At 35.8% G+C, this 24,523-nt stretch overlaps 1 protein-coding gene across 1 annotated transcript in view; it reads right to left on the reverse strand.

Annotated features, from left to right (window-relative positions):
• Positions 1-24,523, reverse strand: part of LOC115415433 (major facilitator superfamily domain-containing protein 2B-like) — a 52,538-nt gene that overhangs the window by 18,663 nt on the left and 9,352 nt on the right. The window contains exons 3-7 of the mRNA XM_030128992.1: positions 23,164-23,289; positions 22,926-23,050; positions 6,706-6,829; positions 2,877-2,955; positions 2,541-2,753 (exon numbers count right to left, since the gene is read on the reverse strand). Coding sequence (XP_029984852.1) covers positions 2,541-2,753; positions 2,877-2,955; positions 6,706-6,829; positions 22,926-23,050; positions 23,164-23,289 — 667 coding nt within the window. The remainder of the gene's footprint in view (positions 1-2,540; positions 2,754-2,876; positions 2,956-6,705; positions 6,830-22,925; positions 23,051-23,163; positions 23,290-24,523) is intronic.

The raw sequence follows: 24,523 nt of genomic DNA on the forward strand, positions 1-24,523 counted from the left end.
GATCATGCATCACACACACTGCATGCTAGGAGCAGTGGGTTTGGCATGTCAGGCGCCCGGGGAGTAAATGGGGGGGTTAAGTGCCTTGCTCAAGGGTACATCAGCCAACAACTCTCTGCCAGTCCAGGGAATTGAACCTGTAACCCTTCGGTCACAAGCCGACTCTCCATCGATCTAGGCCATGGCTGCTCCCTTTTTTTTTTTTTTTTTTTTTTGGGAGGGGGTTGTTTGTTTGTTTGTTTGTTTGTTTGTTTGTTTGTTTGTTTGTTTTTGTAGACTATATTAACCCTCTGGTATCCCGTCCAGCAAGGCCCTTACTGACCACCAAGTGTACCATTTTCACACACTTGTAGAATAATGTCAAAAAAAAAAAAAAATAATACAGTTTGTTTTTAATTCTTTTACACTTTTTTCTATTTCATCAACTTTAGCCATAAATAAAAATACCAAATACTCAATAACTGTCACATTTTTTAACCCTTTAAATGCCATGTTTATAATGTAAACAAACCTTTTTTTTTTTTTTTTTTTGATGCAAAAAACACAAGAAAATTTTTTTTTTCAAAATACTACATAAAAAGTGGATCACATATTATTTGATTTTTGCAGCCTGGCATATGTCAATGATTAACTCCAACATTGGTTAATTAGCATTATTATTTTTGGCGCTAGGTTAAATGTTCAAAAATACTAGCATCTGTCACCAAGTGTGCCAAAAATGCACACCTATAAATCAAACTATTAAATATTATATACTGATTTATTTTTCTGCTCTAATTTGATTTTATTTTTGTAAATCAAGCTCAGCCCTAATCGTACATATCAAATGGAAGAAATAGTGCATTTTAGGCACACTTGGGAGACAGATGCTAGTCTTGTAATTTTCTTTTGTGTACAATGTGCAAATTTTAGTTGGTGGCCAGAATTTTAAAGATCATGCAAAAATGAACAACTTTTGAATTCTAACCTTATTTAAATTGTGAAATATGAAGTGTTTTTTTAAACAAAGTGCAAAGTGTGCCTAAAATGCGCATCCGGATACCAGAGGGTTAATAACCTATGAATAATGAAAACTCCAAATGTTCCCCTTGGTTTAATGTGAAAAAAACTGTAAAATTACTTTATAAACATATTACATTTACAAATCCTGTCACAATACCTGAACAAATATGAGAAACCTGAAATTTCTTAGAAAAAATAAGTGCAAATTTAACAGTTTTCTTGCCTTTAGATCGACTGTGATCTGTAAATTGTGTTAACCCTTTACTGGGCACTCACAGAAATACTCTGAAACTCAAAATTTCAGCCTTTGCTTGTTATTGGAAGACCAAACTTTGTTACTTTTGTGAATTTTTTCTAAATGTTTTATTGTTATGTAGAAAATCAAGGTCAGTAAAGTTACCATATTTGGTTCCTTACCCCGAAGTGGCAAAAATCCCAAAATAAAACAAAAAACAGGAAGTTGACATAAAAAATACAAGAAAAACACATGTAAGGTATTATCCTTTTGAACATCATTCCTTACATTAGTACCATTACTTCATGGTAATTGTAATGTAATTTTCTTTTGTTTACAATGTGCAAATTTTAGTTGGTGGCCAGAATTTTAAAGATCACATAAAAAGGAACAAATTTTGAATTCTAACCTTATTTAAATTATGAAAAATAATATGAAGTTTTTTTAAAACGAAGTGCAAAGTGTGCCTAAAAGGCGCACCCGCATACCAGAGGGTTAAGAAAATAAAGGTGCAACAATACAAAACAGTCAAGAAAGAGAGCCTCCATTTTGGAGAAAATGCATCAGTTTGTTAAATCCTGCTGCTGGTATTGAAACAGATTTGCATATTGTATTGAAGTTAATGTTCATTATTATCAGTAAATTGTGTTTTTATGTGAAGTTTGAATGTTTTCCGGTTCAGTTAGCTTTGCATAGAAACATCCAATACGCACTTTTTTCCCTTTTACATGAATAAAGAGGTTAAATCACTCCTTCTGGTTTTACCACAGACTTTTCAACTTTTTTTTTGCCACCTCTGATTTTTCATGGCGTCCGTATCCAACTTTAGGCTTAGCTGCTGTCGCCTTGAAGTATAAGACTAATATTTCCCACATATTGAATCGATGGTGCCTTCAAATGTTGTGGGTGTGATATAAATAGGGCTAATGACTAACAGACTATGGAGACCCCTCGACGCGGGGCCACAGTTTGGAGTCAGATGTGAGGGAGGAACCCCCTCTGTGGTCACCAGAGCAGAGGCGGCTCAGGATGCCGGGTTCACATATCAAACAGTGGCGTCTCCTTTCAATCCCATGGGTTACACGGGTTAAAACGTGAAGCCATTTGGATGTCCGGACCTCTGTAAATATGGACCCAATTTGGAACAATCCCCCTTTTCACTCTTTTTTTTTTTTTTGACATGGGATATTTGGCGAGAGTAAACCACCTTGAGCACACACCGCAGCTCCAAGTTAAGCGAGAACACTGTTGACAGTCCTGAGTTATTTCCAAACCGACTCTGCGGCCTACTTTTTGAGCACACCTGGGCTCACGCTCGACACCGTGACACTTACAGCGTGTGACAGGTAGTCCTGGGAATGCACCAGGCTCTTGACGATCTCCGCCCCGCTGCTGTTGCCAAGGTAACCGGCAGACATGTTGTGAGTAGGGCAGTGCTTTCGAGTGTGAGCGCTGGCCACGATCTGACCCTGGATGGCAGCGCCCACAAGCGTCCCCAGCACCTCCATTGTCATTCCTGTCATCAGAAAAGCAAAGGTTTGGTTATTATGAAGGTGAAAACTTACACTAGAATGAAAATGCAAAAATAAACTGAGCAGGGTGGGCTGTAGTTAGTGTTTTTATGATATTAAAGGCTTACGGTAGGCAGTGGCTGAGTCTCTTTCCTTTTGTTCTGTGCTCAGAAACATGGTGAGAGCTGAATAAGGCACGTGGAAGCACTGGAAGGAGCAGAAACACAGTCAACACTTGGGTAAACAGAAATAAAAACAAGCCTGGCTACTCAGAAGGGAGAAAAATAATAACATCAAGGCTTTTTTTTTTTTTTTTTACATTGGTGACACTGACAATCAAATGTGAACACGTAGATCCGTCAGACGCTTTTAATCGACATGTTTCTGTGAAAATACAGATGTACAATTCAGACCATCCAGTCCCAAAGACTTTGCAGCAGAATGTATTTAGGTCGCTAAGCAAATTTGCATTTCAAGCATTTCAAAAACTTCAATAAGAAGCATGTTTTTCACAGGACTGAAAGATTGTATTGTTCTGATGGCATGGAGGGCTTGTGTACACAGATCTATTTATAAAATCCCATTTATAAAGTTTAATATGTGTATATGGTTGCAGTAACATACTTTCATAATGTCTCTATTTCAGTAAAATAATGTTTTTTTTTGTGCAGCCAAACTAGTTGTACAAATGCACAGGTGTCAAACATGCGGCCCGGGGGCCAAATCTGGCCCGCCAAAGGGTCCATTCCGGCCCGCAGGATGAAAGTGCAAAAATCAACATGAACAGTTAAGGTTGTCACAATCATTTTAGTTCAGGTTCCACATACAGACCAATGGGATCTGCAGTAAAAATAACAACACAATAACCCATAAATAATGACAACTACAAATTTTCTTTGTGAAAAATTAAGTGGAAAAAATTTAAGTGAAAAAAATAACATTACACTGTGAAAATATTTACATTTATAAAACTATTCTTTTACAATAAAATGCAAATAAATACATAAATAAAAACAAAGATGAACAACCCGAAATGTGCAATTTGAACAATATTCTGCCTGTTACTAAATGTTTTGTGCATTTACGGATCCACTGTGATCTGTAGTTGGGTTAATAATAAGAGATGGAATATTGTAGAAATTGCTCCAATTTTAGTTCCAAACTCAAAAATTTTAACAATATTCTGCCTGTTACCAAATGTTTATATAACATTGTGTGTAATGTACATGTATAAATAATAAGTCGAGGCATACTATTGTTAAAATTGCACTAATTTTTCAAATGAAATTTCTGTTTTTTCAGGTTATTCACATATTTTTTGTAAAATATAAATATTTTCATAATTTAATTGTTTTGTTTTTTTGTACTAAAACAAAATGAAAAACTTAGATTTGTCGTTATTTATAGGTTATTAAGTCATTATTTTACTGGTCTGGCCCACTTGAGATCAAATTGGGCTAAATATGGCCCCTGAAACAAAACGAGTTTGACAACCCTGCTCTAATGCATCACACACAATTTTAGTTTTTTTACATGTTACGTTATCCCTGCCCTCTTTATTCTGATTCATTTAATTTATTCGAAGTGTCATGTTTCTGCATTGTTGTACACATCTCTCCTATTGTGTTGCTTCTGTTTTAGTGTTTTTACTTACATCTTGTATCCTGCTGGTGTGCCCTTTACTTGTTTGTCAAAAGCACTTTGTAAACTTTGTTTTTAAAAGGTGCTATATAAATAAAGCTATTATTATTATTATTATTATTATTATTATTATTATTATTATTATTATTATTATTATTTTGCAGTTAATGCAGCTCATTATATACATATATGTCCTTAACCCTGTAAAGCCTGAACCATTAAATCATTGACAGAAAATTCCAGTTCTTTGAAACTGGAGCCTTTATTGGTCCATCTGAACAACAAAGTTTTTTTTTTTTTTTCAAATATCAGTTTCCATGTATGACTTTCAATTTTGTATCATATTTGATACATCGGGTCTCAATGCTCAAATATTATTTTTGAACAAACAAAAACATTATGTAACATAAACATGTCTAACAAATCGATAATTCCTTTTCAAAATTGTCAAAGTTCTGCCTCCTTCCTCATTAATGACAATCTTGTAGTGTCACTGGAAAGGCCTCTCCTGAACAAATTCCTCCCCCCTGGTGGATTATCTGTGTATTGCATGCATCTAATTGTATACATCAGGTTTTTCAACAAAAAAAAAATACCACACTGATCATGTAGAGGGCTTCAAAACTCATGTATCAAATATGATATGTTTGGTGTTATAGGGTTAAATGTATGCTTAATATCCTCCTAAGACCTACTGTTCACATTTGTGGACAAGAGTTTCACAATTTTATACAAAAAAAAGAAAAGAAAACTATCCACCATAAAGGACATTCCATACAAATTTTAAAAACTGCATCTGAAAAAACTGTTACATCATGATGTTTCCAGTACAGGCACTTACTTAATAAAGAACAAAAAAGCTTGCCCTTTGCTGACATTTCCTGGGTCTTAGGAGGTGAAGATAGTTGTCTTAGGTGAAAACAGCATGATTCAGCAATTTTTTCTGATGCATTTTTTTATGGAATGTCCTTTGCAGTGGCCTCTTTTTTTTTTTTTTTCATAAAGCTGTGAAATTCTTGTCCCCTACAGAGGACAAAAATGCAATCCTGAGCCTCCGGAGGATGTGATGCAGAAACGGCAACAAAAGAGGTCAAATAAATTCATCTATGCACAAACGATTTTTTCTCATGATTTATAGATGAGGCTTGTTATGAATTGGGTCACATTGGTTTGCCAATTTGAAAGAGTCGCTCGTCAGAAAAGAAGTTTGGTCTATACTGAGGTTTATATGTATATATATATATATATATATATATATATATATATATATATATATCCTGTACTATATTCAATATATACATGAGTCAGTATGAAAAGCAATCTCTGCAGTTTCCATGCAGGCCAACCTCAGCTCTCTGTTTACTCCTTCCTCACCACCTTTCCCAGAGAATAGGCGAGCAAACCAAATCCTGCTTCACTTTGTAATTTACACAAGGGCTCAGTCAAGCCTGTGGCCAAGCGAGCATGCATAGCCACGACGAAAATAAACACGTCTGTGAATTTTTTTTTTTTTTTTTTTTTTTTTTTTTTTCAGATGCTGGTTCTATACAGCATGTCATTTACGGGGCCATTACTGGACACAAACATTTATAGAACTGAAACTGCTTTAACTGTCAGGTAATTTGTCCGGTAATCAATCTGATGGAAACCGACTATTAGTTGATTACAGCAACAGACGATATGCTGCAATCAAAACTCTGTTTACAGATCGTGACCCTCCTGAATGATAACAGCTGGCCTTTCCTGGCTAACTTCACACAAACACACATCCAGAGACAATGAGGAAGGCTAAAAGTGGTAACCAGCATTTACCCTGCGTGAGGTTCCTGGCAGGATTGACCGTATACTTATCAAGTAGTTAGAATGACTTGCCATTACAGCTCGCCACAGTGCGGCTGCAGCGGTCTACACGCTCTGGAGCACATGTTATATGGGTTACCCCAGAGCAGAGATGCATGGTCTGGGCCATAATAACAAAAGGCAACCTAAATAACTACACTTCCCCTTTGAGGTGATGTATCTAAGAGCGTTGGGCTCTAATCGGCTGCACATCTCACTAATCAAAGTGTAAATCCTAAAAGGAGCCTGCGTGAGATTACTGTAATCATCACTTTAGATGCTGTTATTCACACTGCCGGCTACATTTTATCCATACATTATGTAACGTGTCATGTCTAGTCTATATTGCATCAATCAGAGCTTTTATCTTTGATCCACTCTCTTTGCTGCATGTGAAGTCCTGCCCGATCATCTCTAACATGCACAGGCTGATTCCTATTTATTGAAATGATGAAACATGCAACTTTTCATACTTACAGTGATGAGGGTTTGGTAGAGGCAGTAGAAACCGAGGTACCAAATGAACCTGGCGTTGATGAAAGGAGGGACAAACCAGAGGTAGAAGTAGGCGACAACCAGAAATGGAGTACAACCCACCATCCTGGAGGATAGACAGATGCAATATGTTATGGAATTGGTAAAAAAAAAAAAAAAAAAACATCTGCAAAAATGACATTGATCAGAAAATATTCCCATAATTTGATCAAAAGTTACCTTTAAAAGCTAATTTAATGTCCTTTGATACTTTATGTATGACGTATAATCTTGAGAGACAGGATTTTTTTTTAGAAACCTGCAGTTTCGTGATTATTTTGGCAAGAGAATACAATGTAAAAACATCAAAAAAACATTCAAATGTTTCAGATGTTTAGTTTTATGTGTCGCCTGGATACATCAGAGAACCACATTATAGAAGCTGTAGTTAGCCCCCTGAAAAGCTGCTGTCGTTTCATCTCTTAACGGAGACAGCACTGGTGTAATAGTTTGTATATTTTATAATGTGCTTAATTTTTATATCTCCTTTTTATACTTTTTTATTCTTTTATTCTATTTATTCTGTATGTTGTATGCATGTGGTTTATGGACTTGTGTCTGCAATAAAGTTTATTATATTATTCAAATGTATCAACATTTTCATTAATGCTTACGACTCCCCAAGTGTCAAAAGCTTTAGAAGTAAACTCTACCGAAGTGTGACCACACTCAAGATGGGCTCAACAACTTCCATTCAACAAAAATGGGAAAAAGATATGAACATTGTAATCAGTGTGGACATGTGGACAAAGGCATAGGAAGAACATTTTTCATCAACAAACTCCAATACATGGCATGACTTTGGTTGGAAAAACCTTATCTGTTTTTTTGTAACGCCTAAACAAATGTCCAAATTCAGTGCTGTTTCTGCACAGTGTTAGAGAGAGTGTGGAAAGGCTACAGCATGCAGCCTATTTCAGTAAAATGATGTTTTTTTGTGCAGCCAAACTAGTTGAACATTTCCTCCAATGCAAAGGACACAATTTATTTTTTTTTGCAGTTAATTTAGCTCATTATATACATATATGTCCTTAACCCTATAAAGTCTGAACCATTAAATCATTGACAGAAAATTCCAGTTCTTTGAAACTGGCACCTTTAATGGTCCTTCTGAACAACAAAGAATTTTTTTTTCAAATATCAATTTCCATGTATGACTTTCAACTTTGTATTATATTTGATACATCGGGTCTCAATGCTCAAATGTTATTATATTTGTTTGTTTTTTTATAATGCCTAAACAAAAGTCCAAATTCAGTGCTGTTTCTGCACAGTGTTGGAGAGAGTGTGGAAAGTCTACAGCAGATCATGGGCACATTTTTTGGTTGTGCCCACTCATTCAGCCCTTCTGATTGGAGGTAACCAAAATAATATGGACTTTCTATGACATCAGCTGCTCTTTTACAGTATTACATCTTGGTTACTTCCCAGATGAAATGGATTCAGATGATGTATACCTCCTAAAAATGTTGTTGACATCAGCTAAAAAATAGTGGTGGTCGGATCGATCCAAATATCAATAGTACCAAGTCCGTATCGGTATCAGATCAATATTAGCGTGGCAAGATCGATACTTTAGTTTGTGCGCATTGCGGTTTCATCAAAGAGGCGATAGCCAGGTTGCCGGACTCGCCACTTCTGTCTTAGTGCGGAGCAGGCACACTTTGCTTGTGTTTCGATGTTGTGCCATCCTGTGACTCAGCAGCGCAAAAAAAATTCCAGACATGATAATGTATGGGGGAAAATTGTTTTGTTCCTGTTCTATTGTTTCTGAAAAAAACTTATTTTGATTATAAAGTATTTTCTATTTACTTGTATACTTTGTCCTGATTCTGTCCTTGGTTTTAACTATTTAATAAGAAAAAAGGAAACGTCACAAAACACTTAAAGGTCATGAAAATGAACTGAGATTTAGCAATTTGATGATGCCTCCACCTTCATTATTGAAATGCATTGGGATCGATATCGGCAAAACTGGCCCTGTATTTATATGGTATTGGATTGATACCAAACAGTGGCAATTTCTCATAGACTGCAAGGGAAGCTCCGCTTCCCCTAAAATTACAAAAATTAAATGGTTAAATATGTTCGGTTGTGTTGACATTTCATTGACTACAAATGTGTTAGAACACGTTCATCTCACAAATGAGTTTGTTCAGAATCAGCTTTATCATAAATCAACAGACTCGATGTTGTTCACTTCTCATACATTCCCGTGTCGCTGTTTTCTCATATGATCTCTGCTCAGTGCATTTGCCTGTAGACGCTCAGTGTCCATGCACTTCAATGGGACTGAGTTTTTTTCATTGCCTCAAAACTGGATGGTAATTGGATAAATGCCACGATGTTGTCCCGCCCTCAGATGCCCGGCGTCTCTAGGGGTGAATGGAGCTGTGGGCGGAGCTTGGCTGGGCTGGACGTCAGGATTCCACATGCTGATTGGAGGATCGGTAGAAAGGCTGAATCCGGTTTGATTGACAGCTGTTTTGAGATCTACTCCTTCACTGACACAGTTCAGTTTAATACTGTCACGCATTCTGCTGTGAAATCAAGAAAGAAACCACTACGGAATGACTTGTTCATTTCTTGCACTGTAAATAAAACACACTCATTGTACTTCCTTGTTTCAATTTAACATAATTTCAACATTTTCTTGTTTACTTGGTACGATAAGGTCACTGACCATTTTCTTAAAAAGGAACGGAGGGACGAGTTTATGTTTAAATAACTTGACTTTTTTTTTATGTAAGCCGACAATGAGCTTCCCCTGTCTGAAAGACGAGCAGCCGCCACTGATACCAAAATATGCAGTATCACACATCACTACTAAAAAGCCATAGCAAATGTTGACTACAGAAGGAACCACCCACAAAGAGCTTTTTCATTTCAATTGTAGAAAACATGAGACTGATGGAACGCATGACTTTCACCCTGCGGCTCCAGGAGGAGCTGGGAGTGACAGTACTAATTAAAAACGGCTCATGTTGTATGCATGTTTATGTTAGAATTGTCATCCCCAGACCTCACTTTCTTGTTCTTGTTTGGTAAAATTCAAATGCCTATATATAAAAAGTGTAAAAAAAAAAAAAAAAAGTTACCTTCACAGTATCCTTTTACATTTCCAGATTAGAGATGACAGTGGCTTTGTTATGTAATTTTCATAGCTGTGTTCAAATCAGGCTACATTTCTATCAGATTACAGTGAGGCTAAGCTTGCTGGTGAATGATTATGTAGTTGTAAGTATGATAGGAATCTATCCTGGGAGGAACAGGCAAGCAGGGAAATACCACAACATCTCAAACCCGCATAACTTAGAAAGATGCAACCCCACACACAGCTTGAACACACACACAAAAACAGAATGCACAGCATACACTCAAGCAAACGCAGCATGAAGCGTTCCTGCTGGCCTGTGCTTTTCTCAGGACTTGAGTGATATGTGGGCCATGTATAATTCACAAGTAAACAACTGGTATATATGATTATGGTCGGAGTGAACAGCTGCGCCTTTCAAAAAGCACCGAAAAAAAGGCGGATTATGAGTGGTTATCGGTATGACTGTACGGCAAACACCCTCTTTTTCCTTTTCATTTATGGAAAAATCAAGTTGTTCATCGTATGGGAAATCTAAGTGATGTGGAATAGGGCGTGAAGTGAACAAAAACATCTACAGGTGGAGAAAGGAACTGATGGAATTTAGGTGACTGTGGCAAAAAAAAAAGAAAAAGAAAAAAAAAAAAAACACCACAGGGGCTCAGACCTCTGACCTGCTCTGCTCTGCACCAGGAATAATAAAAAAGAGAAAGTGGGAGAAAGAGGTAGAGAGCGAGAGAGGCCAGGAACGGTCATTTCTAGCATCGTCCAACCCGCTCACCTCACTCTCCTCCTGATTGTTTGGTTAGACAAAGGCCACTGACAAAGCGGGTGCTGCAGTATTGACGGGTTGGTCATTGGAGCGATGAAAGGACCCAGCGTTGGTGAATAGGATGGTTAGAATGTTCCTGCAAGATGAGTGTGTGCACGGACGCAACAATGGCACTAAAACTAGCGCACTTTCTCACACATTGTGTACGCATGAATACACATTCACACCTGTTTGAATAATTTCCTCATTCTTAATTAAGTCAGGGTTATTCTAATTCTCTCTAATCTCACTTGTTGTTATAATGTGACTGTTTAACCCTTAAAAACCCAAATAGACACCAGTGACCAAAAGCATCTACTGAGCTAAAATGTTTAATATAATATAATACATGTAAATAAATGGTGTAAAATGCAGTTTGTTAGTTTCATGGTCATCACATATGACCCATTTGAATGTTCAGAGGCTCTGTAGTTACCATGGAAACACCATCATTTTCTACAACAGGGGTGTCAGACTCATTTTAGTAGAGGGGCCACATTCAGCCTAATATGACCTGAAGTGGGCCGGACCAGTAAAATAATAGCAGCGGAAAAAAGTAAAATTACATTATAATAATATTTACAAAGTTTGATTAAAAATGTGAATACCATGAACAACCTGAAATGTCTGAAGTGCAATTTTAACAATGTTATGCCTTTATCATTTACACATGTAAATTACAATTTACAGATCACAGTGGATCTACAAATACACATTTAATAACAGGTAGAATATGATTAAAATTACACTGATTCCTCTTTAGACATTTCGTGTTGTTCATATTTGTTCAGATTATTCATTTTTTTGTAAATGGATAGTTTCTAATTTGACTTTTTACACTAAAACAAAGAAAATAAAACTGGAATTGTCATTATTTATAGGTTATTATGATAATATCACTGGTCAACAACAAATTTATTGTTTAAGTTTTTGAGATGATTTAGGATAATTTTGGTGTGCTGAATCCAAAAATCACATTCATTTTGCTCAATCAGGTCAACTTTCTGAACTATGCTACATATTGGCTTTTTAACATTTTTGCTTACATTTATGGGCATTTTCACATCATATGACACAAAATTCTTTCATATTTCTTGCAATAAACGAGTTCTGAAGATTTTACTTTTGCCAATTTATGATTAATGTTTTTTTAATATTACAGGTGAATGAAATGGCTTCGACTAGAAGATCTTGCAAAAATAAGCCTGACGTATTCTGCTACATCTGCGGTAAATACACCATTGTACCTAACAGGAATCCTGTTAGAAAATGATTTTTTTCTGTTAAAACCTATTTTGGGTGAGAACTATATAAAAAATCAACTGATAAAGTCACAAAAATGTAATCAATTTCATGAGAAGATCAAATTTTTCAAAATCAAATTAGCAAAAAAAACCTGACCTGATTGAGAAAATTGGATTTAGTGGTGCAAAATGGTCCTAATTCAGTTGAAAAAACCTAGACAACTTGCAAAAAACATTTTTTTGTAACCCAGTGTATTTTACTGGTCTGATCCACTTTAGATCAAATTGGTCTGTATATCCGCCTGAGACCCATTAAGTAAACATTTTCACCATGTTACATTAAATAATTACCTTAATTGGAATATTACACTATTTAATTGTTTTTATATAATGTCCTTTTCAGTGGACTTTTTTTTTTTTTTTTTTTTTTTTTTTTTATCAAGATCTTTTTTATTGAAGTTTTCTCAATATAATACAAGTGCAGTGCTGAAAGGTCATTAACCCTTTCATGCACAGTGGTCACTCCAGTGGACAGCTGTTCAAAAGTGTTCTCTTGTATATTTATGGGTTTTGTTGTTTTAGTTCCATATCAGCCAACACGATGAACACTTATGTATCATCTCATACGTTGTAATTCATACCATTACAGTAAATTTCCTGTTCTACATAAACCTGATCTGCCATAACATGTTTGACTGTTAAAAAAAATTGCTAATTGGTGTTAAACTGTAATTAAAGGTTTTTTGTTTGTTTGTTTGTTTGTTTTGCATATTATCTCCATGCAGGTATTGTTAAAATGTGAGAAAATATCAGATTAGCAGCATTAAAAATGTTTTAATCTCATAGTTTTCACACAGTATATCAGTAAATACATGTTTCTTTGCTTCTAAAATTAAACGCATGATTTTTTAACTCCATGTAAAATCGGTTCATAAAAAAATAATTCAATCACATTGTTTTTTTGTTTTTTTTTCATGCCTAAAGAGGAATAAAAACACTTAGGAAAAAAAATCTTGATTAAGGTTCTCATAATTCATGCATGAAAGGGTTAAAGAAATCTTGAGCAAGCATGGGTGTAAATTAAAAATGCAGGTAGCACCGTAGAAAAAAATAAACAAACAAACAAAAAAAAGCAAAACTGAGCAAACAACAAACTATACATAAAATGATCCCTCTTCAGTTACTGCTAATGCACTAGAAATAATAAAGGATCACTATCACGACAGAAACCTGCGCTAGGAGTAAGCAGCATTGTTAAACTGCACTAAAAGTCAAGCATTTACAGGGTCTGGAATGTTTTTAGGAAGGGACCCCACACTTTCTGAAATTTCCCATTTGATTGCTGAAGTGAGTATGTCATTTTCTCCAGTTTTAAGCAGGACATAATGTCTTCTACCCACTGTGCATGAGTGGGAGGGAAGGCATCCCTCCACCTAAACAGGACTGCTCGTCGAGGCAGAAGGGCAGCAAAGGATAAAGTGCGTTGTTTTTCTGTAGGTAGCTTAACTTCACCTTCCATTACACCAAATAGAGCGGTCAAGGAGTTTGGTTCTAACTGACTTTTTTTTTTTTAAGTAAAGCTCTTGTTCACACCAGAGGACAAAAATGCATTGCTGGGTCTTAGGAGGGCATGGAACCTAAACTAAAATGATTCTGACATCCTTGATTGTTAATATCTGAAGTGTAATATTTGCATTTCACAAATTCATCCCACAGGCCAGACTGGATGTTTTGAAGGACCAGTTTTGTACAACACTAGATTCACCAGTAAAACCCACGGAGTTTGATCGATGACAGTGGATGGACACACTTGGATTATGTTCAGTTAATGGCATATTTTACTGAAAAAGTCACTTTTTCTTAGGTTTTCTCTATTTTTGGTATGATAATCCTCCAATATAATCACAGCATGATGATTAAAGTACATGGTCAGTAAATAAATATCGAAAAGACCTGATTTTTACTGAAAATATGTAAAATGGAGAAGATAATATTATGATAAATGGTAATAAAACACTTAAAGGTTAAATAGAGAGAAAAATGTATTTGGGAACTAACACAAAAGTAGCACTGGGTCTTTATGGGTTAATTTGGGAATTTTTGATCATTTTTGCTTTGTTAATGCATTTTTGGAACATCAGCCTCAGCTCTTATAATGAATGAATGAATGAATAAATTAATTTTTGGTTTTATATCAGTCATTGCATTCAGTACATCAATTGTAATAAACAAAAAAACCAAAAAAGGAATAGGCTAGAAGCAAAAGCTTATTTTTTTGCCTATCCTTTTCAACTAATACACTGCTTACATCAACTTAAATGTGTACAGCATCGAGCATTTACACCATAATAATAACAAATAAAAAATTAAAAAAAAAAAAAAAGTCAACAACAAAAACACATCTACCATCTCAATTCAATATTTCTGAATAATTGAAACTTAATAAATAAATAATAAAACTATATTAAAAACTATATTAAAATTTCTAATTGAAATGATAACACAAGGTTCCTTAAAATCATTCAAACTGCAATTTTTTTTTGATCCCACAACCATTAAAGTCTAAAACCGAGTTCTTAATACTAGATTTCCCATCAGATTGAACCATTTTGCTCAATTGGGAAATAAATACTTTTTTCCTGAACACAGTCATGCAGTTGTGGAGTACTGTAATGTGTGTAAATATGTGTGTATATTTATGTGCAGCCACAGAAATAAATTGTATTTTCTAATTTAGAAACAAAGTCACATTTAAAGCTTCAATATTCTGAAAATGAATGAATATAACGAAGCTGACGATGGACTGATTTGCAGAATAACATGAAAACTTAGTATACTGTAATATTTTTATGGTAGTTTTTGTCTTTCAATGACATGAATGATTGGATTCCAAAAATGAATTTCCGTCTCCATTCATTCTGGTTTTAGTAGATTTATACCCTGCAAAATAAACATTATTATCTATGTTTGGGCCTCTTATTAACATGTATCTGGCATTTTCGGGTCACTATTATACCTCTGACACATGATAATTTCCGTCTGGGATTAATAAAGTATTCTGATTCTGATTAAAATGGAAATGATTTAATATACCTTTCAGAGTGTAACTTTGTGTGGAGATGAAAAAGATTAGGAGAGATTAGGAAACGATGGTGTTACACCCTATTTTGCGGATGTCTATTATTGTTTTGCATAATGAACATGCACTTGAAACATCACCTATAGGTCACATATAATAGGTGTGTAAGGAAGTGTATGACCTGTGGCAGATCAAGGTCACAGACAGATTTGTGAAATGGGCACATGTACTGTACATAGTGTTGTGCTGAAATCTATAAAATACAAAGAAAACACAAAAAAAAACATGAACCAGTACTTTTAAGGTGACTCTGTTGGTACGTTCATTATTATCTGAAGTCCACAGACTCCACAGTTTGACGTGCGACAGAGATAATAGTTTATCTGAGAGTCTGGATCAGTTTGTCATCATTTTTAGTTTGTCGTAAAATGAAGGTCACATGCAGTATGCCGACTTATTTTTCAGTCATCATTGCGTATACCCACTCTTCTAAATCCCCCTAATGCACACCATTTAATAATATCTGCAGCCAAATTGCTCATATTTTCCCCTATAGCAGGAGTGTCAAACTCATTTTAGTCTAGGGGTCACATTCAGCTAAATGTGATCTCCAGTAAAATAATAACATAATAACATATAAATAATGACAACTCCAAATTGTCGTCTTTGTTTTAGTGTAAAGAAAAAAAAACAACATTAAATTATAAAAATACTTACTTTTATAAACTATCCAAACAAAAAATATGTGAATAACCTAAAAAAAAACTGAAATTTCTTAAGAAAAATAAGTGCAATTTTAACAATATTCTGCCTCAACTTATCATTTTTACATGTGCATTATGGATCGGATCTGCAAAGACACTAAACACTGAGTAACAGGAAGAAAATAGTTAAAATTGTACTTAATTTTCTTTAGACATTTCAGGTTGTTCATATTTCTTCAGGTTATTCACATTTTATTGTTACAGGATAGTTTGTAAATGTAAATATTTTCATAATTTAATGTTATTGTTTGTACAAAAACAAAGAGAAAAAAATTGAAGTTGTTTATTCAAGATTTTTTGCTAAATTTAAGAATTTTTTTTGCCTTAATTCAAGATTTTTTTTACTTAATTGAAGATTTTTTTTTTTTTTTTTTGCTTAATTCAACATGTTTTCCTTAAGTCAAGCAATTTTTAAATTTTTTTTTTTTTTTTTGCTTAATTCAATTCAAGACTTTGGAATTTTTGACTTTGCAAATTCATCCCACGGGCCAGACTGGAACCTTTGTTGGGCCACATTTAGCCCCCGGGCCACATGTTTGACACCTGTGCCCTATAGGATAGTGAAGCCATGACCCGCCCTACTCGGCCTCTAATTGGCCTTCACTGACTAGATTGGTTAACTTTAGGCATGAGCCAATCAGGGGCAGAGTAGGGCGGGTCATGCTGAGGAGAATATTGCTAACTTAGCGCCTGCTTAGTGTTGGCCACCTCTGGAACCTGATTGGCCACCTCAGGTGCCGGTGCAAACCCAGTTGATTGACAGGTCACTGCACGTCTCATTGAAAGATGTGCGATTACGGGAAATGTGAACAAGAAAGGAAGAATAAACATCTTTCAACTGAGTGACACATATCGTGAGAACCTACTTTCATGGATTACATAATTCTGAAGTAAGTTTTAAGGTGGTTTCCAAATGAGTCACTGTTTTAAACTACTGGTCATGTGACTGCACATTTAGAGAAGAGATTTTGTCACCAATAGTTAAACTGTATGAGTAGGCTTACGTTATGAAAGGCTAACGTTATCCTATGTTTACCTCATGTTGAATACATTTCCATTCATGCAGCTGCTTGTGTGACCAGTAAAACCTACAAACTGCTCCTGATCAAGTCATGATCATTTTATGTTTATGTTTATGTTTACGCATTTGGCAGACGCTTTTTTCCAAAGCGACTTACAGGGGAAAACCATTTTACAATAATGAGCAAATACTACTGAGAGATTTTTGGATAAACTAAATAGAATAGTCTTATACAGGGTGCGATTTGTTGGGGGGGATGGGTTTTTATATTCCTACTTCTGCTCAATGAATTTCATCCTCGGGGGGTGGGGGGGGGGGGGGGGGGGGGGGACAACCAACCAACAGAAATAACAGGCAGGTTATGACTGAGTTTTCTTACACCTATGTCCTACATTACTGGCACTAACGTTCAACCGAACTATCAGCAGTCTGAGAATTCGTCAACATCCCCTTGCACTGGGGCACCGTAAAGGGGGGGCAAACATGACAAATTCCTGGGGCCTAGCATTTGTGTGCCCAGTAGATACAGGTTAGAAGTTGTGAAAATTTAACCCTTTCATGCACAAATTATGAGAACCTTAACCCTTTCATGTATACTGGTCACTCCAGTGGACAGCTATTCTACAGCTATTCTCTTCTATATTCATGGATTTTGTTGTTCTTCTCTTTTTTTTTTTTTTTTTTTTTTTTTTTTTACACATATCTTTATTAAAGTTTTAAGACACTACATATCTTTTCTGACATGAATTGGTAACATTATGTAGATCTCTCCTGAGCATAAACCCTCAGAATCACAAGCCCTCCACATAGTTTTCACACAATTTATCAATAAATACATGTTTCTGTGCATCAAAAATTAAACATGTGGTGTCCAGCTGAGTGGACATTTTTGCAACTTCATGAAAAATAGGTTCATAAGATTGTATTATTATTATTATTATTATTATTATTATTATTATTATTATTAATATTATTATTATTTTATGTATTTTTTAAATTTTTAAAATTATTTTTATTGTATTTTTTCTTTTAATTTATTTTTCAGAAGAAAATTTTCAATCGCATTGTTTTTTTCATGCCTAAAGAAGAATAAAAACACTCAGAAAAAAATTTTGATTAAGGTTCTCATAATTCGTGCATGAAAGGGTTAATCAAATTTTTTCCTAAGTGTTTTTATTCCTCCTTAGGCATGAAAAAAACAATGCGATTAAAAATTTTCTTCTGAAAAAAAAAAAAAAAAAGAATAATTTAAAAAATTAAAAAAAAAAAAAAACATTACAAAAATAATAATAATAAAAAAAATCTTATGAACCTATTTTTCTTGAAGTTGCAAAAATGTCCACTCAGCTGGACACCACACGTTTGATTTTTGACGCACGGAAACATGTATTTACTGATAAATTGTGTGAAAACTATGGGGAGGGCTTGTGATTCTGGGGGTTTATGCTCAGGAGAGATCTACATAATGTTACCAATTCATGTCAGAAAAGATATGTAGTGTCTTAAAACTTTAATAAAGATATGTGTAAAAAAAAAAAAACAAACAAACAAAAACACAACGAAAAGAACAACAAAATCCATGAATATATAAGAGAACAGCTGGAGAATGTGTACTCTGCTCCTTGCTCATGGAATATGCTGCTAAGAGACTGGAAACTGACTGAACTGATCTCTCTGAATGCTTTTAAATCCAAACTCAGAGTGTTAGAGAATATCTCAATGTCTTGCACGTGTTTTACATAGGTTGACTGGTCCTGTATGTTGTAACTCTATAATGTAACTGTATGTTGTAACTATGTGTTGTGCTGCCTCTTGGCCAGGACTCCCTTGGAAAAGAGGTTCTTAATCTCAATGGGATTTTCTTCCTGGTTAAATAAAGGTTAAATAAATAAAAATAAAAAGAATAGCTGTCCACTGGAGTGACCAGTATGCATGAAAGGGTTAATGTAAGATCCACTGTATAATAGAGGAATAGAATAGAAGAGTTGGACATTGAAAGTATGTAAAGTTGCAGTTAGTTACGTGAGTTATGGACCACATCCCCACATATATAACTACAAAAAAAAAACAAAAAAAAAAAAAAACTATCATTTTTTGACAAATCGCACCCTGGTCTTATATGTCACTGTTTCTAAAATGGCGTTTTCCTGGACTACTTAAAAAAAAGGGCAAAAATTGAGAGTATACCCACTTCTCTGAGGACCACCAGTCACGTGAATAGTATTTTCATTCTCTTTCTAAAAACATGGGGGGAAAAAAAAACCCTTTTAGAACAACATCCCTGTTAGTGTGGACAGAGCATTACTGTCGCTTTGTCATTAACGGGGATTATCTTTTATGACAAAGTTTCTCAAGGTTTAATTTGCCACTGGGAAGGTGGGTTTCCACAATCTCAAAACAATAAACAGAGCAACACCCAAGGGGGCGTTTTAGGGCAAAATGACTCCATCCTAAAGAACTCTGGGGGAAGATATAAATCGCTGTATGTCTGGACATGGATGTGACAACCAGAGGCTAAAAGCACTTCCTGTTGGATGGGCACGAGGGGCTTTCCAAAGGGGTAAAAAACTCAGGAAGTATCTTGCAATCTCATCACAAATACAGGGCGACACAAAAAAAACGGGAACTTTTTAACAATCCAATAAAACCAAGAGTGATGGAAGAAAAATATTTTATTCATAGTAACTGAAACCTTAAAACATGCCATTTAAGAAACAATGATGGAATTTTCATTTTTTTTAAATTACAGGGTGACCCAAAAAACGGGAATTTTGAAGTGCGTATTGGCAGACATGAGCAAGTGGCAGCACTGCGAGACAGTGACCTTGAGCAAGTAAACACACCCCCATTTTAGTAACCACTGGCGGCTGTGCGAGAATTGTTCGGTAACCGTGTGATCTCAAGATTCCATAACGTTCCCTGGCCCCCTAGATCACCAGATTTGTCCGTTTGTGATTTTTTCTTGTGGGGCTATCTCAAGAGTAAAGTGTACACGACTCGACCAAGAACTCTGGATGAGTTAAAACAGAGAATTCAGGATGAAATTCACAGTATCCCAGCTGAGATGTTGCAGCTGTCAACGAGGAATCTCAACAGCAGATTTCAAGAATGCAATCGTACAGGAGGACGCCATCTACAGGAAGTCATTTTTAAAAAATGAAAATTCCATCATTGTTTCTTAAATGGCATGTTTTAAGGTTTCAATTACTATGAATAAAATATTTTTCTTACATCACTCTTGGTTTTATTGGATTGTTAAAAAGTTCCCGTTTTTTTTGTGTCACCCTGTACTAATGATCGTACACTCTGTATAAAACCCCCCACATATTCCACACAGAGTATTCACAAGGACACACACACAGGCTTTCACACACACACCTACAGCTTCCCAGGAGTAATAAAAGCTGATTTAACAGCCATCAGCATCTGTCTGCTACTCAGGGTGACTGGCTGGCCACTGCGGACTTGGTCTTCCTCCAGCAATGCCAGCTTGTGTATAATCTATGGTTTATAATGCAGTGGGCATTAGAACCTCAGTGTGTAATTACAGAAAGTGACACGCAACTGTGTTCAATAGACATTTGCACACACATAAGCTTATGAAATAATCTCTGGAAATGGTGATGAGTGGAAATCACGGTAATCCACAATCATAGACTAAACTGCACTTACTCTTTAGGATCATAAGGCTCTGAGCAACAAGGGCAAAAAGAAAATTAATTGATGCCCTGGGTTCAAAAAGATGTTATGTAAAATTCTTAAAATGTCACTCAGCAGCACAGTGGCATTTGATTTATAAAAGAATTCCTTACCGACTTCCTTGTCTTTTGTTGTTGGATATCAAAAAGCAGAAGTAGCTCACACCCATAAATCATAAAGAATCATCAGAGGGAGCGTCAGGGTAATTAAAACACAATGGCTGTTTACTTAGTGCAATCCTCAGGTGAGTTTCAGGCATGAGCATTGTCTCAGAATCATCCGAAACTGGAACACAACTCGACTTTGTTAAGATTCCACACAGATGCGGTGACAGTAGTTAGGAGAGAGAGAGTGGGAGCAAACCCAAACATGTTTCATAACTAAATTATAAACCTTTACATAAGCTCAGCTGTATGCCAGCAGCAGCAGGAGGAGGAGGAGGGGGCAGGTAGTCAGGTGGTTTTGTCTTAAAGGAGTCATATTTTGCTTTTTTAACCCATAAAGACCCAAACATCCACTGTCGACCCAAACCATCTACTGATCTAAACTGTTTAATTCCTGTTGATTTATTAATCCTATCAATCCATGTCAATAACTGGTGTAAAATACAGTTTTTCATCTTTTCATGGTCATCAGATATGACCCATTTAGATGTTCCGAGGCTCTGTAGTGAACGTGGAAACACCGTCATCTTCTACAACATTGATTCACCAGTAAAACCCATGGAGTCGGATCAATGACAGTGGATGGAGACACTGGGTTTATGGACTTTTTCTTCAGTTTTCTCTGTTTTGATATAATAACCTTTGAACTGACTTGGAGTTTTTGCGAACATCTAAATTAACCCTTTCATGCATGATGTCTACATTTGTGGACACATAATTTAAGATCATTTTCCAAAGGGTTAGAAGGCAATATTCTCCAAACCACAGTTTCTATAGACCCTAATACAATGAAAAAAAAAAGTATCATCTTAGTTTTAGAGTTCGGACTGCTCACATTTGGTTTATGTTCAGTAAATCATATATTTGCTGAAAAAGTCACTTCTTTCTTCAATTTTCTCTGTTTTGATAAAACATTTGTATTTACTCTGAGTTTTCAAGAAAATCTGCATTAAATAAGGGAAATTAACCCTATAACGCCAAACATATCATATTTGATACATGAGTTTTGAAGCCCTCTGCATGATCAGTGTGATTTTTTTTTTTTTTGAAAAACCTGATGTATACAATTAGATACATGCAATACACAGACAATCCACCAGGGGGGAAGAATTTGTTTACCAGAAGCCTTTCCAGTGACACTACAAGATTGTCATTAATGAGGAAGGAGGCAGAACAATGCCAGTTTTGAAAAGGAATTACCAATTTGCTAGATGTGTTTCAAATTAAATCAAATCAAAGTTTATTTCTATAGCACTTTACAACAACATAGTGAAGCCAAAAGTGCTTTACATCTAAAAGCATGATTATATTATAAGATTAAAAAACAGGTTAATCAGGTATGTAGGTAGGTATGTTTGTTATATTACATTGTAGTTTATTAAGAAATAATATTTGAGCATTGAGACCTGATGTATCAAATATGATACAAAATTGAAACTCATACATGGAAATTGATATTTGAAAAAAAATGTTTTGATTGTTCAGAAGGACCAATAAAGGCTCCAGTTTCAAAGAACTGGAATTTTCTGTCAATGATTTAATGGTTCAGGCTTTACAAGTTAAATATAGGAAAATACATTTTTACAATGAAAAATGCAAAATATAGAGGATAATATTACAATAAATAACGTTAAATTGCTTAAGAAAGGTTAAATAAGGAAAATGCATTTTAAAACATTTCCTTGTGGTCTATATAAACTGTAAATGCTATGCTTGGGTCTCAATTCTTCATTAATTCAACTCCACAGGTCCATCTTCAACCTTATTTCTGAGTAATGACACCAGAAAGGTCATTTGGAGCGCTGGCCCTTTAAATGCACATGAGCCACTTCATGCCCCACCCCCTCCAGGTTGTTAGCTGTGCTGCTCTGTCCTGTTCAACCAACAACTGAACATTTTAGGTAAATGGCTAAAAGTTTGGACATAACCGCTGCTGCTAACAAACAATTATGTCGTACTCGGAGAAATGTTTGTCAGAAGTCTTGACCTTATATGTGCAAATGTAGTGATATAACTATTTATGAAACGTAACAAATTAAGAAGGAATTAAAACAAGTAGTAGAAATCCACTTGATTTTTGCTAAAATGAATATAAAGATAGGTTTGCAGCACCTGGAGGGTTCAAATTCAAACTTTATGAACTATTAGGGTCCAAATACACCAATAAATGTACCAAAGACTAATAAAAGTGGGTTTAGCAAAGTATGACCCCTTTAAGAACAGAACACCAATGAGAAACTACTGGAGTTATGTAAGAAAAATGTACAAATTAGAGCATTAAACTCACCAGGGCATGAGTCTGCCGATCTTGGTCCATCTGGTCTTTGTAATGAAGAATCCAACTATTGGATCGGTCACAGCCCCCCAGGCTTTACCGATGAACAGCACCATGGAGGCCTGGAAGGCGTTGATCTGCAAAGCACGACACAGACAAATTGGAAATGAAACTACAAACCGTTACATAATACACACATGAAGTCATAAAAGGCAGCCACATATACCAGTTTTGTTTTTATATTCATCACCTGAGCGACATCGAGCAGGTAGATTTGCAGGAAGAAGGCTGTGGCGCTGGCAGCTACCTCCTTGGGTGCACCGCCAATGGCGAAACACAGTTTACTGGATATCGACAACTTCTGACTCAAGTCAGTCTGTGAAGACAAAGGTAACAAGGGAGGAGGTGGGGGGGTTCAATTAGCTTAATGATGTTCAAGACCAGGCTGCTAATGAGTATTTTTTTCCAGTCTAAGCACTTTGAGAAGCCTCATTCCAAATGGGTAATGAGGGAAACAAAATATGCCAACACCACGCACTGACATGCAAACACAGGTTTTATAAATGTTTACGATGACAAGAGAGACATAAACTTAGCAAGTGAAAAGGAACTAACATTATTCAAATATTACCTATTTTATTCAGGGAAGGGATTATTACACCAAACCCATTCCCTGAATGTGAGGTAGGTATACTAAAAATAACATGTTGTGACACCAGTGGCGGCTGCTCGTCTTTCAGACAGGGGAAGCTCATTGTCGGCTTACATTAAAAAAATGTCATACATAAGAGTAGCTCAGAAAAGAAAATACATAAACAAAATTTTAAAAAGAAAAACCTTGAGGGAAGAGAGTTAGTACCATCTTCTATGTTCAGTCAAAGTCAGGTTTGCTAAGGTTATATATAGGGATGGGAATCGAGAACCGGTTCTTTTTGAGAACCGGATCCCAGTAGCTCGATTCCTTGGAATCATTTGCCTGCTTAATGATTCTGCTTATCGATTCCGCCTTCGTTGCACATGCGCGATGACGTCACGCGTACGCTGCATTGTTTTGGTCAGAATGTAGCCAACATGGTGTTGAGGTAGAAACGGTCTAAAAAGATGACACCAGGTCCACTGGAACACTGGCAAAGCTTCCATGTCTTCAAAAGGGTGGAATCCCTCCAATCTGCTCAGACATTTGTCCACAGCATGCGATTCATTTACAGGAATGTCACATATTTGATACACTACTTAGCGGCGCTTGTGAATCTAGTGGCAGAGTGAACGCCGGGCCATCATCTGGGCCCAGTTCCAGTTCCAGTTCCGGTGCAGGCAACAAACGTCGTACCCCCTCAAATACAAGTGTCCGATGGTAGGGGAAAGGAAATGAGGTGCACAATAATGGGAGACGAGCAGAGTCGAACCAGTTCCACATAGTGGAAATGTGGCAATAGAGGAATTAGTAAAGCGTCTTTAGTTTCACTTTCACTGTACGCCCCCCTCAAACCGGGCCCGGCGTCATCTGTTATTATTATTTGTACATACTGTATATCTTATATTTTCTGTGCAGATGGAAATATAAAAGACAGTTAATGTAAACACACCCGTTTGTCTTCTTTTATTCCCTC

Source organism: Sphaeramia orbicularis, chromosome 24 (genome assembly GCF_902148855.1).
Source record: "Sphaeramia orbicularis chromosome 24, fSphaOr1.1, whole genome shotgun sequence".
Taxonomy (NCBI): Eukaryota; Metazoa; Chordata; class Actinopteri; order Kurtiformes; family Apogonidae; genus Sphaeramia; species Sphaeramia orbicularis.